The sequence below is a fragment of the Typopeltis vanoorti genome, chromosome 13 (genome assembly GCF_054136105.1).
Source record: "Typopeltis vanoorti isolate ZY-2024b chromosome 13, IOZ_Tvanoo_1.0, whole genome shotgun sequence".
Taxonomy (NCBI): Eukaryota; Metazoa; Arthropoda; class Arachnida; order Uropygi; family Thelyphonidae; genus Typopeltis; species Typopeltis vanoorti.
This window is the reverse complement of record NC_143561.1, coordinates 22,526,484-22,547,260: the sequence shown is the minus strand read 5'-3', so window position 1 is coordinate 22,547,260 and position 20,777 is coordinate 22,526,484. Positions and strand designations below refer to the sequence as shown.

The 20,777-nt window shown below is 34.2% G+C and overlaps 1 protein-coding gene across 2 annotated transcripts in view; it reads right to left on the bottom strand.

Moving 5' to 3' along the window:
- Positions 1-20,777, bottom strand: part of LOC150099985 (uncharacterized) — a 308,484-nt gene that overhangs the window by 9,990 nt on the left and 277,717 nt on the right. For both annotated transcript variants that reach the window (XM_090402298.1, XM_090402299.1), the window contains 4 exons: positions 19,881-20,017; positions 13,211-13,332; positions 9,411-9,482; positions 2,689-2,839 (listed from right to left, as the gene is read on the bottom strand). In XM_090402298.1, the coding sequence (XP_090258424.1) occupies positions 2,689-2,839; positions 9,411-9,482; positions 13,211-13,332; positions 19,881-20,017 (482 nt within the window). The remainder of the gene's footprint in view (positions 1-2,688; positions 2,840-9,410; positions 9,483-13,210; positions 13,333-19,880; positions 20,018-20,777) is intronic.

The following is a 20,777-nucleotide window of genomic DNA, read 5'->3' as shown; positions in this document are numbered from 1 at the left end:
AAAGTGAAATTTAATTCTAACAACCTTTATTTAGCGTGATACCAGTTTATTCTTCTTCAAGTTTCTTTAGACTTTTCTCAATTATGCTTGCATAAATCTTACCTAGAACACTTGAATAGGGAAATTCCTCTGCATTTCTCCCATTCAATTTTATTTCTCTTTTATAATGAATAGTACGTGAGCTCTACTCCAATCATCTAGAATTTGACTTCACCTTCTGCATTATGTAGTGCAGTGACTAAAAGTTTTATACCTCCATATGTGAGCATATGGAGGCAGCCTGTGTAGCTCAGCAGCCTGTGTAGCTCAGTGGATGTGGCGTTTGCACACCATCGCGCTAGGCCGCACGAAGGAAGTCTTGGTTTCGAGTCTAGTCGGCGACTAGAGGAAATTTTTCTAAGCCTTTTTTCGACCGGTTCCCGAGTTAGTCGATCTCTGGCACGGGCAAGCAGGTTTTTCCTCCCGGAAACTCGGGTTTTTCGTCCTGTAAACTCAAGAAAATCGACCGTAGAACCCACATTATTTCAGACATTAAATATATTGTGTTAGGGTTAGAGACCACGAGATGGCGGCACATTTGAGCCGTCTCTCTTCACTGCGTACCGCTTAATTAGTGATAGCCTTGGGCCATCTGTCTCTGATTGGGTACCAGTGGAGATTGAACTGCCCACTCAGTCTCCAAAAAGTTAGATAGGGCTAAATGGCCTCGCCTACTCCCGTATATACGGGAATAAAAAGGCGTTAGTTGATTTAGTAGTTGAGTTGATATGTGAGCATTTCTGGTGGAATACAATCTACTCCAACTATCTTTTCATAAGTTAAAACTAATATATCTGATATAAAAATAAAATTCCAAGTGGTATATTAACACGTTCGCTGCCACGCTACTTCGGCATAGTCTGTTCCCATACGCCGAGCAATTTCACTTCTTCAAGGTCAGTACTGTAATCTTGTTGCCGGCGGCAAGCGTCATACGAGTATACTCATAGTTGGCTTGTGCAGAGCATATACCATCTATGAGAATACACAGTTTTGATGCTAGCTTCACAAGCCAAGCATTTTCACTTCTTCAAGGTCAGTACAGTAATCTCGTTGCTGGCGGTAAGCGTCATACGAGTATAGTCATAGCTGGCTTGTGTGGCTGGTTTACCAACTACGAGTATACTCGTAGTTGGCAGCGAACGTGTTAAATTAGTTCTAAGATGTTATATACTTGTATAAGGATGAATTTGTTGTTAAAATTTTAAAGACACTAGTGATTGTATGTGTTGGATAAAATCTGTCTGAGTACACTAAGCAATAAAATAGGCTATGGCCTATGCTGAGCTGAAAAAGAACAACTTCCAGCTTCCTCACAGAGTAGCCTTCCACAGTTTAATTTCAGGCTTAATCTGGTTTAGCTTTCATTATTTTCTCTATTCCATAATGACTGCCACTGGGTGATGCCCCAGCCAGCAACTTGAATTTGTAGTCTTTATTCTCATGCTCTTTACTGCCACACTGGACACAGATGGCAGAGAGCCATGACAGGCAGTCTCAGCATGGCTGACATTCAAAGAACACTATGGAGCCTAACAGAACAACTGAGATACCCTGTTTCAATGATGTTCAGGTTTAGGAGTGTTAAACATGAGGCTATTTCTATTTGATATTAGGATACCATCTCCATATATGAGAATTCTTCTTATGGCTATTACTTCTTGTTCTTTTAATTTGGAACTAATCTCCTTGAACATTGAAAAGTCCCACTATGATATTACTCCTGAAGAAAAAATTCAAGTTGTTTTGTGTGTGGAGAGGGTTTACAGTGATTGGTTATACCTCTAAATGACACTGCAAAAAGATGTTTCTGGAATTGTTTTTGGTAGGATATCTCAAATGAGGTGGTCTCCTAAACAGATTTTTTTGACAAATTTTGCATATAATACTGAACCCTTTCAAATCTTTCTGAATAAAGAAGGGTGACCTTTTCTTGATTGGATGTTCACCTGTATAATAAGAAAAAATGGTATATTTGTAGGTGGCTAATGTTTGTTTCTTGTTGCAGGCCTTGATAAACTGGATGAAAGACTCCCAAATGAAGGGAGAATTCAGTGTTAAAGCCCTGCACCAAACATAATGTCACCATATGATACCTCACACATAGGCACTCACTGTACAGCATGCAATGATTTAAGAAGTAGAAAGACATACTATACCACAGCAAGCCTTGTACCTGAGTCATAGGGAAAGTAGATGTACTGTAACATTGTCGATCCTTACAGGCACACACCCAAGTGATCTTGGCTGGGCCATCCATGACCTACCTTGCTGAAACTAAGGCCAAAGTAGTGTAAGAGTACCCCCCCCCCCTCCAGATGTCAACAAACTAGCAGAAATGCACACAACTGACAGATAAAGACTATGTAGGTAGAATGAACTGTTCTAAAAAGAAATATAAAAAAGAAGGCATAAGGCATTAAATCAAGTGAAATGGCCGAGGTAGGCCACAGCAACATGTAAGGGGAAGATGAAGCAAGATCCTCCTGACAAATGATAAGGAATATACTTAGATATAAAATGAATGAATTCAAAACTAAAATGTTCTTTTATGTAATAATTCTGAATTATGTAAACATTTAATTATGCAACATTAATCAGTATTTATTATAAGATAATCAATAAGTCAACTAATAGTCTCTAGCCTACCTAGTTTGTCCTGGACAAATGTGAGCTGCAAACTGATCTTCTGAATCAAATCCATTGAGACATCCAGCACAAATTAATTGGATTGATTCCATTTCACTAGATTTCTCCTGTTGTTCATCATCTTTGTGCTGGTTATTTTCCATTACATTTTCTAAAGAAATCCAATTTAAAATCATAAAAATATTCTCCAAAACATCTTTTTCAATACAAAATAAGTATTAAAATATCATAGATATGCAAATAAAAAAACTTACCACATTGACTTTAGAAATGATACCCCTCCCCTTTATGAGGAATGTGAAGTTTTTTCAGAAACCATAAAAATAAATAACAGGCATTCCAGCTGGAAGACGATAATTCAGGACGTTTGAATCTGAACTGAAAACAAATGCTGACCAACAGGACAACATTTGTTTTCAGTTCAGATCACCATTGCCAGATAATGTAAATTGTGCTCACCACAATTATTATTGTGCTCTGATGAAGGTGGTTAGAAAACCAGTGAAATATTAGTAAGCTTAATAAATATACCCCACCCCGGTGATGTGTTTATACTGAAAAACATTTTAAGTGTAAACTCCTACTAGCTTTGCATACATTATAATACATTATAGAACACATCAGAAGAGTGAAATAAAAATAAATGAGTTAAACAATAAGCAATTAATGGAACTAGTAAATATTTGATGAAATGAGAAGAGTATCTGAGTTCTGCAAGAATACGATTTCTGACAAAAGATAACCAAACCTGATAAAGGATAACACCTTGTTTCTTTTCACACTGACTTAGGTTTTATTAAAATTTATAAATATATTAAATATTAAAATAATAAAAGAAAATATACATTAAAATATATATGACTGAATCTAGCACAGAAGCTAATTTACCAAATCATCAACTTTTTGTCTGCATTCCAACTTTTGTTGCTGTGTTATTAGTGTTTTTCTCTCTGTCATTCATATGGCAGCCTCTCTTCAGATTTAACAACTAATGCCTGCCTGAATATTCTTGAAAAATATTCTTCATTTCATGAGAATACTCATGAAATGAAGGACTACTTATTTCATTCATGCTATTCCTCATTTAAATGACATTCCCTCAATGACCCTGGATCCCATTCCATACAATCCATTCCTCTTCAAATGATTAACCTTATAATGCTTAAACAGTGAGTTCCCTTGCTTTAAATACTAGCCTCCCTATTTTCCAATGTCAATTTCAATACTAGCAAAGGAGTTCTTGCAAGAACTGCTTTGGTAGTATTGACCAAACACTAGAGACGAGAGATGTCCCGAGAAACATTAGGGGTGTGAACAGACAGCATCAATGGCAATATCATATTAAAAACAAGGATATTAGGAAAGAACCTGACATTGTTAGCAGAACTAAGCTCAGGTGGTATGTCACTTAAGCAAAATGGGAGAGGAAAGATTAGCAAAACAAGTGTTTTCTGCCAGGTTGGTAGGAAAAATACCCAGAGGAAGACCAAGATATAGGTGGATTAATACTGTAAATATGCTTTAGAAGACAGAAATATAAGATCTGATAATATTAAAGTCTTGACAGATAACAGATTGATTTGGAAGGAAATTGATAGGAAGTTAGTAATGATGTAAGTTTTTCATTTAGTACTATCATAATATCCTGTACATGCCAGGAATTTGATGATGAAGAAAACTGAAAGTAAGTAAGTGTGTTTCATGAATGCTTCTGGCCATACTATGCGATATGTAATCAATTGCTGAGTGATATTTTCAGAAGCCAGATTGAGTTCAGAAAAAAATTTTTCTCAAGAAACAATACAAGATGAAAATTAACAGTGTTTTTCTATAGTTTTATACAGGCAGCTGGTCAGAGTAATTGTTTAATAGTTGATTAGGGTTTTTTAGACCTTCCCTGGCTTAGAAATGGTAATAATGATAATAATTGCCCTTTGTAGGTTTCCAGAAGCATTCTCACAGAAACCTTTTTGTTAAATAGAGATAGAACAGTTGATCCATGGAGATGGGCAAAATTTAAGTTAAAAAAAAAAGCTTATTTGAATTCAAAATTTAAATAAGCTTTCAGTTCTTTTGTGAACTGCTTGTTATAATCTTCTGTACCATTTGAAGAGAACAGGACTTGGTAGTTACTGCTTTGCTTTTTTGGGGCAGTAACTAAGGGAATAAGAAAATATTGCTGATGATTTACCATACTCCCTGAGAGTATTGGCAATTGCTACTGGATCAATAAATGTGCATTGCATTCCAAGCATCAAAAGTGGGTGGATGATATGGCTTTCATTTTCTGCAATTCATTTCATACCTCTTTGGTGCTGGTTAATCTGATTATAGAAGATGTGTATTGGGTCCAGAATTCCTTTTAGTTCTGATGATGGGTATATCTTGCTCAGGCATGAGCATGGTCAAAAGCAATAAGGTCTGTTGTTGCAGGATATCTGTGGAAAATATTCCAGGCTTTGTTCTGAGATTCCTTGGATGTTGTGAAATCATCACTTCACCATGGGCTAGGGAAAAGTGGAAACCAACTAGATGTTTTAGGTATTGCATTTGTGGAAACGTGTAATTCACTGTCACATGATTCACTCTGTAATAACTAATAGGAGATGAGCTGACTGTGGCACAATTAAATTCTGCTAAGGAAAAGAAGGTGAGCCAATCAGTTTGCTCTATTTTTCCATTGTGATATTGACATTGCAGTACATGTTGTCCAAGAAGAAAAGCAGTTATCACATGAAAATGATCACTTCCATACAAGCTATCATCAATTCTCATAGTTAAGTTGATGGGAGTAAAAGTTAAGCTAGTCATATGGAGGAAGGTATTGCTTCCTGTGTTTAAGAGGGAGAGATTATACCAAGCACATGTCCTACAGCCCTTCCTCTGATGTTAGTGCAGCACTACTCTATAGAGTAGTACTATGTCTGTTTAAATTCCCTATTAAAAGTATAGGGATAGTAACTGCAATATGAGTTCTTCAAGATCATCCTGCGAGATAAGCAGATGTAGAATGCTGTGATAACACACCCAACTGAATAGGACAGCAACTGCCTCTATGGTTGTGTTTAGATTGCCTGTCCTTATAGATGACATTTTTGCAGTGTGGGATCGTCAGTGACAAAAAAAATTAACAAAATAATTATTCCTTCTGTCACCACATCTCTTTCAACATACAGATTAGAGCATTACTATTCCCTATATCCAGACAGCCTGGAAAAAATAACCAAGACTTTAAAGAAAGTTAAAGTTAATCTTTGCACTGCTTTCAAACCTCATATGAAGCTGACCGCCCTTAACTGCCTATTCTTTGGATCAACTCTCTCTCCCTCTCTGTTTCAAGCATTCCTTGTTCTTACAACTTGTATTATTGAACAAACTGGAAGATCTATCAACATCTGTCTTGAAAGACAAGAAATATATCTATAGCCACAACTATGGTCAGTCAGATCTAGCTAAGTATGCCTTGCAGAAAATGAGATGGAAAAACACTACTATAATAGTTCAGGAAATTACTAGTTTCTAATCTTATTTTATCGGCTATATTGTTGGGTAGAGACCTGATGCCTCTTTCGAACAATAACAAAACCATACATAACAATCTCACAAAAATGGAACTAGCAGCAATAAAGTCATTAAAAGCCAACAAGACATAATAATAACAAAATCGGATAAAGGCAATACCACTGTCGTCCTTGACAGATCAACATATATACTTCAGATGAATCAACTAGTAGTCGATAACAACACCTACAAGCTGGTAAACTATAACCCAACAAACAAAAAAATAAAACAGAGAAACTACTTAAGTCCATCACTTCTTGGCCACCAGACATGGTTAAAAAACTCATACCCCCCCCCCCCCCCCCAGAATATATGGTGTCCCGAAAATACACAACAAAATGTGCTGCTCCAACCTATTGTGGAAGGAATAAATAGCCCTAGTTATCACTTAGCCAAGAAATTAGCGTCGACACTCAAGGAGTTGGTAGGTCATTCCCCCTCCTACATAAAGAACACACAACATTTTATAAACAAAATTAAAAACATAACACTCGACAAAGACAACTTATCAGTCAGTTTTAACGTTTCTGCCCTTTTCACAAATGTTCCCATCAATGACACAATTCTCTTACTACAGAACAAATTTCCACCCGACATTACGGTTCTCTTTGCCCACATACTACAGTCCGGTTACTTCATATGGCAAAACAAATTTTACATACAAAAAGAAGGCACACCCATGGGCTCACAACTATTCCCCCCCCCAGCCGCTAACGTTTACATGGAAACTTTTGAGCAAAGGGCTCTTGAATTCCGCCACTCTAAAACCTACAGTATGGCTTAGATACATTGACGATGTGTTCGCTATCTGGCCGCATGGGCGACAAATGCTAAACACATTCCTTAGCCACCTGAACAAACAACATGAACGCATACAATTTATCATCGAAATTGAAAATCAGAACTCACTCCCGTTCCTAGACACACTAGTCACACGTCTCCCCTCAGGCAGTCTATCCTTCATGGTCTACCGAAAACCAACACACACGGGTCAATACATACATGCTAATTCATACCACCACCCATCACAAAAATATGGAGTCATTAACACCCTTAAAAACAGGGCCATAACAATTTGCTCTAACTAGCATGCCCTGAAGCAAGAACTAAAAATCATCAGTGACACATTTATAAATAATGGCTATAACAAAAATACCATCAATAAAATACTCCATAAAACATCAACAAAAAAGAATTGAGATTACAGTAAAACCATTGCCATCCCATACATTAAAGGGTTATCGGAAAAAATCAACAGAATCCTACACCATTATATTCTCAATGCCACCTACTAAACTTAAAACCATATTCAACTCCTCTAAGGATCCTCTCCTTCCCTTGGCACATTCTGGAGTCTATTGCATCCGCTGCACCTGTAACTTACCGTACAGTGGTGAAACAGGACGTACAATCCCTATACGTAAGAAAGAACACATAAAACACATTAAATATAACCATTTTGGTGAAGCAGGCCTCTCAGATCACGTGCTCAACACCTTACACCATAGAAAAACCTGGTATGAAAGGAAATTTAAGGAAGCCTGCAAAATTCTGATAAACCACCCAAATATCAACAACAATGGTGGCATGAACATTCCAAGAATCTGGATGGCACACATTCAGCCTACCTAATACATAAGATCCAGCATAAGTCAGGACTCTAGCCAACTTCTAGCTAGTATTAGAAATCATTCCATACCAACTGGTTGGAATGTACATGTGTGCCCAATGTAATTCTACAACCAACAGATATTAATAATAGGACTCTAGCGTTGATGTATATTCTTCTTCTTCACTAGAGATTAGGCCAACAATTGTTGGAACGGTTGGTCAGTAACTTTAACAAACCAGATAGATTGTAGTGTAGCTTGTTTTCTGTATATAGTGCATATGCTCCAGAAGATGACCTTGATATAAAGGTCGAAACGTTGAATGTAGAGTTTAGTTATATTAAACTAGTTTTACTCAAACACGGTAGTTGTCTCCATAATTTTCAAAAATGTACTCAGATCACCGTGCAAGCCTAAAAGAAAGGAAACTATTCTAAAGAAAATTCACTATTGAAAACTATCCCCAAATCATTCTTGTAGTCCAAGTTTTTATAGTAGAGTTGAATGTACAAGAAATCTTTTGGCTATGCTTCTTGTATACACAGAGCAGTTGACTTAATATGAAGGCACTCTCTTTGTATCCTATAATGCTCAAAATGACCTCACTGGGCATGTATAATTAGTTGTAGTGATTCATCAAAATGAAGACTCACTACAACTAAGACTGGTTTCAACTTTCAATGAGGTCTTATCTATGGCAGCTACATCCCTTAGAGAAACTAAGAGTCCTTATAAGGACTGGCTTAAAGGGGCGAAGCAAGAATGCTTTTCATCTTCCCCGTTATCTGTAGAGGACAGTGTAGGGATAAGGTGTTATTGAGCTATTAAAGCTCTGATCATGGCAGGGGGGTAACAGCAATAGCTGAGCCTCAGTTAGAACTTCATTAGCTACAGCACTGCCATCCATTACCCTCCAAGGGTATTGGATTGAATGAATCAATCACCGCATATCATGGTCGATTGATTCATTCAGAAACTAAGAGCCATCTTAATAGCAGAAGTCATATTTTCATATACAAATAGCAAAATGGTGTACTGCCATATTACTGGAATACATTGCATTAGAGAGAGATTGCATTATTATTATTATTATTTTTTTTTGGATGGAGGGGGAGGGCATGTTGAAAAATAAAGTATACTCTACTTTCAAACCCAGCAAAAAATCAAGAAATTTGATATTCATGCAGTGTGTAGTAGGTAATTTGTGGGTAATGGTTCATGTGTCATTCATCTTAAGGTTCCGTTAGAAATAGAAGATCTGGTTTAGATGCTTTTAAGTGATAGTGCATTTCATTTATGTTTGCATTAAGATCATGGAAATGGCTATGAAGTGTTTCTTCTATAATTACTTTGTAATATTTTCTTGGTCATGGAAAAGAGTTAAAGAGGGGAAAAAAAAATCAGTATGAGAGTGAAAATTTAAGAATATGATTCCCACACAAAGAACACACGATTTTCTGGTAAATTCATAGTCCTGCCCCCCCCCCCCCCATATAATTTTACAAAATAGGACATTTTTAAATATAGTATTATTGTAAATGATAACATTACCTGAAGTATGCTGAAAACTGTCATTATCATGAGACTTCATATGAATGTCTAACATCTTCTTCTTTAGGAAGCCTGCACAATGAAGTAAACAATTTTTTTAAGCAATTATAGATCATAATTCATTTACTCCAGTCAGGCAGTGATAATTTCTTCACAGAATTTAATTAAAAATTGAAAACTCATACAAATAAATGAAGTTTAATTTGACATCCCATTTAAACCAAACTGGATTCCCCACCTTTCCATCAGGAAGATTTACATACATTTCGGTTTGTATATTCTGAAATGAGTTTAATTTTTAATACAAGCATGAACTGCTTTCCCTATGATTATTTGGTTTAAATAAATTTGAAGTTTACAATACAGCTTCTCTGAAAAATAAATAATTCATCCTTGGTTTTCCCTTGAGTCATGTAAATCACTGCATCAAGTTATATAAGTCATCATTTTCAGCATGGATGCAGGAACTCAATGGTTGCTAACTCACACCTGAATGCCACATCAGAACTCCAAAGAAATGGTGAAATATTCAAGTAATGCAGTAAATGTGAGCAGATATCATTGTATGCATAGTGCTTATTTATAGCTACATGAGCAAACACACTTTTTTTTTTTTTTTTTTTTTTTGCATGTTTTTCAGTTATTCTAATTTTTAATTCAAAATACAGTCCTATTAAAAATTTTATTTTAATTTGAGGTTAATTTGATATCCTACAACTTATCCGGCAGGAATGAGATATTATATTAACTTGCCCACATAATAAATACACCTATAAATAGTGCTGTTAAAGAAATAATTTCATATATGTATTATTTAACACGATCTAAAAATAACTGCATTACAGATATTAATATTTATTTCATAATTTATAATTATCGAAATAAAATAAAACACGAAATGAAAACACATTTATGAGAATGCATTTCATTCATTAAGAAACTGCTGTTTATTCTAGCCAATCAATAGGCATATGTGATCCTATGTTAATGATTTAGACTTACAATAAAGCATACTTTATAATTCATCCATGTATTTTATTTAGTCTGAAGTGCAAATATTCACATAATATTCTAAGTTCTGAATGCATACAGAAAAAACTAATTTTGATTTCCCATAAGCTTTTATAATCTGCAAATTTTCATTTACAATAATGAAAGTATGAATCATTATACATAAGATACTGGCAGCTTTGAATGTAATCATAAGCATTGTTAATCAAATTAATGTGGATTAGAGAACAGTAGAATTTTCTAAAAAATTTTGTAATATGTGTGTGCACGCATGCACATGCTCCTTAATAATATTTGTCTAATGAGATAAATAAGTACATGTAGGAAAGCTGTATCAGCAAAAAACATAGCATAAATCAAAATTCAACCCTCAAGACCAGTGCTGGATTAAGGGGTGGGCTGACTGGGGCACCAAAACTAAGGTCAGCAATAGAGCCTTATATCTATGCAACTTTGAAAAGGTGAAGCAGGGTCTTATTTCTTATTAAAAGTCCATAGGGAGAGTGAAGAATGTATTGATAGCAACAATAAACAGCAACAGTAAAATAAACCACCACTAGATAGAAGGGACTTCATTTTATAACAGTCATCATCACTATTCATTATGCGTGATTTTTTTTTTAAATATTTAAGATAGAATGGATCACAAAAAAATTAAATTAAAAATACCATGTACTATAAAGTTGTTTTAATTGAAGCTCGAATTATAAAAGTTTAGTAAACAAATCAAAAATGTACATAATATTCAGTAGGTGAGGTGGAAGCATGCGCAAAAGGTTGAATATTAGTATGACACATTGGCATTGGCTACACCAATTAATTAATTTAAAACTCTCTCAGAAAAGTTGTCAAAGGCTTTCTCCATATTGATTCTAATTTTAGGTGTTAGTTCATTAAATCAGAATTATACAAGATCGTCTTTTGTCCGTTCTGTGTTTTTGTATGTGTTATGTGTTTTGAAATTATTAAGTATTTCTTTTTGTTTTATTTTGCCTCTCCTTGAAATTTATAATAATACTGGTGATTTAGTGGTAAGTTTTACATTTTATTATTTTTACTATTAATGTTTTATTGTTTATTGTTAATTCAATTTTTTTTTTTTTTTTAATCAGAGAAATTTGGAATTTCTAACCCTTCAAAATGTCTTCTAAAAATTATCTGGAGCAGAAAACCATAAAAGAAAATTAGATAAAGTAAGAAATATTTTTAAAAGTGTAAAATATTTAACTAACTTCCTAAAATCAACAAATTCATCTTCGCTTGACTCAACGATCCTGCTACATGGCCTTTCCAATTAAACTCTACAGTTTGATGAAAGCAGTGATTTCGTTTATCCCAGAGACAGAAAATCGATGTTTTTCAGCATCAATGTATTATAGAATAACTCCAAATGGTGAAAAATGGCTTATTTATTCAATGAGTGCCATTAAAGTATTTTGTATTTGCTGCAAATTATTTTACTCTAATAAAGTAACTTCAGCCTTAGGATCAGTTGGTCATTGTAAGTGGAAACATATAAATGATTACTTAAAGAGTCATGAAAATTCACCAGAACATGTAAAAAATTATTTCAAATGGGTACAATTTCTCGTACCCATTTGCACGAATAGCTTGAAAGGGGGCGCGACATACTTTCCTACAGATAAAAATTAAAACTGCCCTAAATCAGTATTAAAAATAACAACAAATAAAAATACAGAAAGAAAAACTTTTGATGATACAGGTTTCAATTATAATGAATTTCAAAATAACTAATAATTATTTTCTTCACTTGCACTTCTAAAACCTCTGGCGTGTACCAGAAGCAGTGTTGACAGTTCGGCTGCATCCTCTTCCAGGCAGCACTATACATGCGCAGTTGAAAGCAGCGACTTAATGACATCTCATTGGCGCTTGTTTCAGTGCAATTGTGTGGCTTAGAGCACAGTTGTGAACTTAGAGTGGCCATTTCTGATATTACACCATGTTTTGATAAACTTTGTTCTCAAAAACAGGCCCATCCATCACATTAGATTTTGACATTTACATGTTTGATTATTTTTACAGAGAAAAATTAAATACTTGTTAGTTAAATATTGTTTCATTTCAATACATATTTTGGTTAATTGCAAGTGTTAAAACTAATTTTTATTGTAGGCCTAATATTGTGACACTTTAATTATTTTGTGTCAAAAACTGTTAAATAGCATGTAGAAACACAAAATAAACTGAATAAATTGCCAAACTTAGTATGACTTCTATTTTGATACATAAAACCGGTGGCAGCGGCGGCGACAGTGTTTTCTCTTGTTCAGGTGGGGCTCAGAGGTAAAAAGTTTGAGAACCACAGGTGTAAATGATATCATGGTAGTAGCAAACTAGTAATCTCAGTGTATATCATTAAAGTCAATTCTTGACAGCAGGCAACATCAACCTGTCATGAGAAGATAACTAGAATGTTTAAATCCCATTTAGAAGCATCCAGAAATCTAAGCACACAACTTTCACACAAACTATACAATATGTTACAGAAACTAGATTTAGAAAATCTGTCACACATTCTATATATGACCTTTCATGAAACAGTACAGGTAGAAATAACAGAACTGTTTTTGAATTTTTAAGTACAGTTTACAAACTGTCAGTTCTTTTACTATTACTTTCAGAATAATTTGAAATGCAAAATATCTATTGATGGAAGTAATCCAAGAACTAACAAGGTGAAAAAATAAATAAATAAATAAAAAAAAAAAAAAATTCAAGGTTAAAATCATAATCCTAAATTTTTTCTTATAAAACTGTAAACTTACCTTTGTGACAAATGTCACATTTGAAGTCTGTATCGCCACGGTGCATTTTCAAGTGGTTATAGAGTCCAATCTTAGTTGCAAGCTTTCGGTTACATCCCTCCCATGGACATGGAGTTGGAGGACTAAATGAACAATTATCAAGTATTTAATTATTTCACCTTTTAGAGATTACGTGATTCTTTGATTGTTAATTTGTGTAAAAGATTGATATTTTTAAAAGTCTCTTAAGGAAGTACTGCAACATTGCAATGGTTCAGTGTTTCTTACAATGCAACATTGTCTCTTACAATGCACAAAAACTTTAGAAATTTAAACAGGCAAAATAAAAAAGAAAAAAATTAAGAGAAACTGAGAATTTGTTAAATGCAGAAATAAACTGTTTGGTAATAGCTATATGAAGAAAGCCAAATGTACTCATTGCAGACCTTGTTTACTGCATAACCTAAACAAATTGCCAATCTAAACACAAATTTGACAGTTTTTATGTAGTTAATAAAGCAATTATTGAAAAGAGTGTAGGGCCTTAAAAGCTAAATGACTCAGTTATTTAAGTTAGCTATTTGCATGTATATATTTCAAGACAGCTTTTACATGTTATTTTCCTTTTAAGAATATTTTATAAAAATGATCAGCACTTACAAGATAGGGCAGTAATAAGTCGTTTGTTTCCCATTCTGATTTAACTTAGAACACAGAGATTAATTATATATAATTCTGTCACAAGTACATACAAAACATAAATGAAAATAAGTCTGACACCATCTCTTTAGTTATGTGCTCATGCTATAATCCTATACTTTAAAGATACTATGATAGCTGCATGATAAGCTTACATTATTACCAACTGCTTACTGACAATTTTTCTTCAAATTAGTCTTATTTGTCTGGACTTCAATACTCACAAATGTCATATTTCTTTCTTCTAAGGCACTTCTGCACAGAACTAAACACCCAGATCTTTGTCTTTCTCTGGATCTTTTTATTGCCATCAATCACCTATTTTTCTAACCTATCCTCTCCCCTTTTCTGTTTAACTGGCTAAACCATCATAGATTAGTATAATGTCTCCATCTTCACTCCCCCAATAAAACTATCATGCCTGTGGTCTTCAGTCTTTGATCACCTTTTTATTTCTCACCTAACTCTTGCAGATCCTAAGTTAAAAGGGGTTTGAAAATGCTGTCTTGTATAAAACTAGTTTCACTTTATTCACCTAACTCTTCACTACCATTAAAAACTGTGCCTAAATAGCTGAAACATTTTGTTCAATGTTCTCCATTTAAGTATACTTTCTATGTTCCTGCCTGTTTTCATTCCAAATTTGTTATAGTAGTTAAGAATCCCAAAGAACTATACTAGATTTATTTTCAAGTATACCATCTGCATAGAGTATACACAGATAATTCCAATTCTGATAACAGACTCAACGGTATCCTTCATAACATGGTCCACAATAATTGATGAATCATAGTAGTGTGTGCATCCTCGTCTTACACCTATATACATCGATTTTCCCGTGTACCTCCATCAATTCAAACAAAGACTATGTATTGTCTGCATCATGTCCCATTTATCTATAAATGTGGCATTTAGTAGTTTTTCTCTTGACACATTGTCAAATGCCATTTTCAGATCTACAACACTTAAAACATGGATCCTATTTATATTTCAATGATTTTTCGATTTTGTCTTAAAGTGAAAATCCGATCCTGCCAACCCCCATTTGGTTTGAATCAGCTTGTACTTCACAGTTTTTCTTACATAATTTTTCTTTGGTCACCTCAAAACTTATGTAAGTATGCTTGCATAAATCTTACATGGAACTTAACAGGGAAATGCTCTGTAATTCTCTTGAGAGCCATACTCCAGGCATCATGAATTCTGAATTAAGCAGTGCAACCATTTAAAACTTTTAAGCTTTCATATTTTAGCATTTCAGTTGCAAAAGCTACTCCAGCTGTACATCCACATTGTAGGTTTCCAATGGTCTTTTATACTTCAAGTACTGATATATGTAAACCTGAATGCATTCCTCTGAATATTTTCTACCACTGTTTTGTCACCACTTATTTCATAATTTTTTTATCTCTCTTTCTCTCTCCCTTTCATATTTTTTATATATAATACAAAACTATCATGTGGAAATGTATGCTTAAATTGTATTGGAATGACCATCAAAGATTCTCCCTACCCATATTTACTGATAGCAAAACAAAACAATTATGATGTAGAAATTTATGCCTAAATTATATTGGTTAGTTTTGGTGGCAGAAGCACAATTCCATCCATTATTGAAGAGGTCTCAATGTTTCTCTCTTTTTTTTTTTTTTTAAAATAATTAATCAGTGAAGACATTATATGAGATGGATGTTCTTATAATTTGCATTCAAATAAAAGACAGAAAATATTAGTCTTTAGTAGGGGTTGCCAGATTGAAAATTTTTAACTTGGTTATACTGTAAATTAAAGATGCCAAGAAATTATATTCTTGGTTTAATCCTTTATCCAAGTATAAGCAAACAAAGTTTGCACCTGAAGTAACTTCAGGTGCAAAATTTTCACTTTCCTTAGTATCCCATTATGCAAAGCACATATCCTTACAGACATGTATAATGCTATGCATTATGAGAAGGATCACTATCAAGACCAGTTTTGACCTTTAATGAGGCCTTTTGGCTACTCTTAATGGAAATATGACTTCTACATTACTTCAACTTTGGTATCACTTCTAGTCCCCACTAATGAGACCTCAATAAAGGTCAAAACTGGTCTGGATAGTGATCCTTCTCATAATGCATAGCATTATACATGTCTGTAAGGATATGTGCTTTGCATAATGGGATACTAAGGAAAGTGATGAAGTCATTAGCTTCTTTATACGAGTTGCCCAGTCCTGAAGTTACTTTAGGCACAAACCTTGTTTGCTTACACTTGGATTAAGATTAAACCAAGAATATAATTTCTTGGCATCTTTAATTTATGGATTCATATTATGCACAAACTGTGATCATAAAAAGTGAATTTTACAAAATGAGAAGAAATTGGCTGAGTGTATTTAAGGACTTAATAGTAAATCACATGCAAGTATTCAATTTTCTTTAGCAACTTGAAGGAAAAAAAGCTCATGTTGTCTCTTACAATGCAGTTTTTAGATTATCTATCTCATGTTCTCAAACTTCTCTAATCTGAGAAACTCAAAATTCTTGATATGTATCCTCGTGGGGTGTACCAGATATTATGAAAGTAAATCATGAAAAGTTTAATTACTAACTATCGACAATATTTCTCCAAATCAATCTGTTATCTTCAGAACTCCCATATAGTCAGATCTTATATTCAGTCCTCTAATGCACTTATTATATCAATCCACCTAACAAAATTGTTTTGCTAACCTTTCCACTCCCATTCTGCATGGTGATCATATCACCAGAGATTAGCTCTGCTTACACATTTCAAAATGCTAATCATGTCATATTCTTTCCTAATATCCTTACTTTTAATTTGTCCCTGCCATTTATACCATCTGTTCATTCCCCTGAACTTTCTCAAAACTCTCATATCTGAGAACAAGTGTTTCATTTCTAACCCAGCTTCAAATCCATCAGCTAAAACTAGTTTGAATCCTGTTATTTACAGTGTTAAATTGGGACCGATTGAGAATATAGAAATTCCAATCTCTTCATAATTTAACAATCAAAACTAGAGAGATTGAATAAATACCTGTGTTTGTCTCTGAGTATATGGTAGTGTAACCTTGTAAATATATCCAAGTTCCATACTGTACAGTGTTCCTTGTCTGAGTATGTTAGAATACAACTGAGTAAGTGTATCAAATATTACATAATTTACATTAAATTATGTTGTTAGCAAGTTATCTATGAGATATGCCTTGTCATCACAATACCAGTGTCAATCAAGGTCAGGGTACTGTCATAAGTGCAACTAAGTAAATGTGTCAAATGTTGTATAGCTTACATTAAAATTTGTTGTTCATAATTTATCTATGAGATATGCCTTTGTCACCACAATACCAGTATCAATCAAGGTCAGGGTCCTGCCGTCTTTGTTTGAATTGAGTTGCATGTACAACTTTGTCCCACCCTTCAGCTTGGATGGACCGGTCAAGCTTTCAGACCGTTGCAGCATGACTTGCGTAAAATTAAGTGACACTCCCATCACTTTGGGAGTGTCACCCAAAGTCCCGGAGCAGTAATATGAGAAGGACTGTTCGCCCCAGTGATCGCATACCAATGGCGCAAGAGAGGGGTCAAAGAGAAGGTGGTTACTATGACGTTTGACCCACATGAGTAAGGTTTTCAGCGTTATGTGGATATCATAGAGTGCGAGAATCCCCATGACCAGCGGGAAATAAAAAGGTTAACCCCCTCCCCCTCACTCTCTTTTGTTCCTGGATCGTCTCGTATTTGGATTCTCGAGGTTGTAGGCTGGACGAAGGTGGCAGAGCCTCCACTCCAGAGCTGGTTGGACGATGGATCAGCGGAGACAATAGAGCCGAAGTCCTGTAGATCTACAGCCAAGCCAGTTATCCATAGAAGGAGGGCCATGCTTTTGTCGTTCAGAGGTTGAGGAGAATTGTCGACAGCCCGGAGAACCACTTGCCACTGTTTCAGTTAAGGAAAGGAAAAGGAGCATTCTACTGAAGAAAGCCAGCTTCCAACAAGTCAACAATGGTGATGACCTCTGAGATAGATAAGTAGAAACTTTTCATTGCCAGCTGTAGATGAAAGGAATTTGTTTAAGTGATCGATTTAAAGAGAGAGCATTAATGATAACATAAGACAGGACTGGCGTTCAGAATCTTGAAAGATAAATTATTGTAGTTTCGTAGCAGTGCTGAGTTATTGTAATGACTAGGAGGATGTTGAGATGTTTCAGAAAAGGTTTTGAAGATTAGCATTGAGGTTTAAATGATAGTACTACTAGAATTTTGTATTGAATTTAATGATAATGCTGATATCCAAGATAGCCTGTTAGCATTTAGTTTAGAAGTGATTTTTTTTACCACATGTATCTAGCCTTGAAAGAAAATTTATTGGTTAATATCATTGATAATACTAAGCATAGAATAATTGGGCCCAGTTAGTTTTAATATCTTAATATATTAACCATCGACTGAAATTGTTTAGTGTTCTAATCTGTATGTATCATATATGGTTAGATTAAATCCATACGCTCATAGTACCCATCTATAAAAAAAGGGAATAAAGCTGAATATGAAAATTATAGAGGAATTTCTCTACTGAATGTTCCTGATAAGGTTTATGCAAGTATTCTTGAGAAATGGCTAAGGCTAAGAAAAATTGTAGAGTAGAAGTTGGGTTCAGAGAGGTTGTTAGGATTACTTTCACTTTAAGAAATACAGTTGAGAAATCATGGGAACATAAGAAATCTGCATTTAAGTTCTGTAGATCTAGAAAAGGCATATGACAAGGCACCAAGAGGAAAGTTGTTTAAAATGCCCCATTTACATGGAGTAAATGGGACATTATATCAAGCAACACATAGTCTCTATTTGAGTTGTAAATCAGTTAAAATGAGGAGGTACAAGAAGATGATCTGACTTAAAATCAGGTATGCAACAAGGGTGTACATTATCTCCACTGTTATTCATCATCTGCATGGAATCACATTATGAAGGAGATATTCAACTTGATAAAGATTGGAGATGTTGATTTCAGCTCTTTACTTTATGCAGATAATGTTATACTCCTAAATAAATCAGGATAAGTTTGCAGGAGATTCCCAGACCAAATTGAATAACGGCCGTAATAAATTTGTTCTGAAAATCAGCATTAAAAAGACAAAGACAATGAAAATATGCAGAAACATTGAAAATATCAACTGCATCCAGATTGGAGAACCTATATAACAAGTAAAATATTTGAGCTATTTAGCCACAATTTTTAGTCAAGATGGCAAATTAAATTTGGAAATTGACAGCAGAATTAGCAAAGCTCATATGGTAAGAAGTCTACAAATAAATTTATATATATGGAATAAGAGAGATTAGTCAAAACACTAAACTAGCTACATCAAGACTGTTCAAACCAATTTTAACTTATGGATCTGAGAGCTGGGTTAGAAATAAAACTTTTGATCAAAGACTGGAGATTACAGATATGAATCCTGAGGAAGATAAGGAGACTGCACAGATGGCATCAATGGCAGTATTATATCAAAAACAAGGCTATTAGGAAAGAACTTGATATTGTTAGCATTCAGGAATGTGTTAGCAGAGTTAATTTCAGGTGTTATGGCTACTTAAACAGAATGGGAGAGGAAATATTAGCTAAACAAGTGTTCTTTGTCAGGATGACAAGAAAAACACCCAGACGTATGTGGATTGATACAGTAAAAAGTGCCCTCAGAAGTCAGAAATATAAGATATGATAATATTGGGATGTTGACAGATAACAGAGTAATCTGGAGGAAAATTATTGATAGGAAATTAGTAATAATGTAACTTTTCATGTAGTACTATCATAAGATCCTGTACATCCCCTTTGGATATATGTCAGAAATTTGATCATGATATTGTATTTAAAGTGGACACCACTACTCTGCCTAATTTACCTTAGAGTTTGTTCTATCACTTTTTAAGGTAGCATGTATACAAGCATACACTTAGATTATGTAAATTTTAACTTACGCATGAATTTCCATATGAGCTAAAAGTTGTTCTTTTTGCAGGAATCTACGATGACATTTATCACATTCGTGAACAATGCCATGCACGGAAAGGTGACTCCACAATGCTTGAGTGTTTTGGAGCTTAGTACCACAAAACTGTAATAAATAAAATTAAAGTTAAAATCTTTTAAAATTAAAATATAAATATTATAAATTATAAAAAATATTAAAATATTTATATTTTTGTAAAAATAAATATAAAAATTATAAAACTAAGTAATTAAAAATTATTTAGTTTTATAACTATCAATATTACAAATTAATATGATGAGAAGTAGAAATGGAAACTGAGATTCATAATTTTATTATATGCTAAGCTACATCTTTCTGAGCAATAAATACAAAATGTTATATTCAGGCAATGACAATCAAGGAAAAGAAGGAGTAGCCATAGTAATCAACACAAAATACGAGGCTAATCTTCTTGAATGGCAGTCAGTCTTAAGTAGAGTAATGTGGGCAAATATGAGAATGGGGAACTAAACAATGAGACTTATTTGTGCCTATGGTCCCACAGAAGGTTCTACTAAAGTAGAAGTGGAGGAATTTTTTGAGGCTTTAGAAAAAGCAACTGACCCAATGAAAAAGGAAAAGCTGGTCCTTGTTGGGGATCTAAATAGCAGAGTAGGAAATGATTGTGAGACATACAAAAATATTTTGGGAAAATTTGGAGAAAAGAGCAAAGCTAATAATAATGGCAAATATCTGTTGGATTTCTGCTCAGGACATGAACTAGTTATTACTAACACCATGTTCCAACATAAAAATGTGCACAAATTCACATGGAGAGAAGAGGCAAGGAATAAGAAAAGTCTCATTGACTATGTTATTGTTTATAGTGATGTTTTCTCCCTGG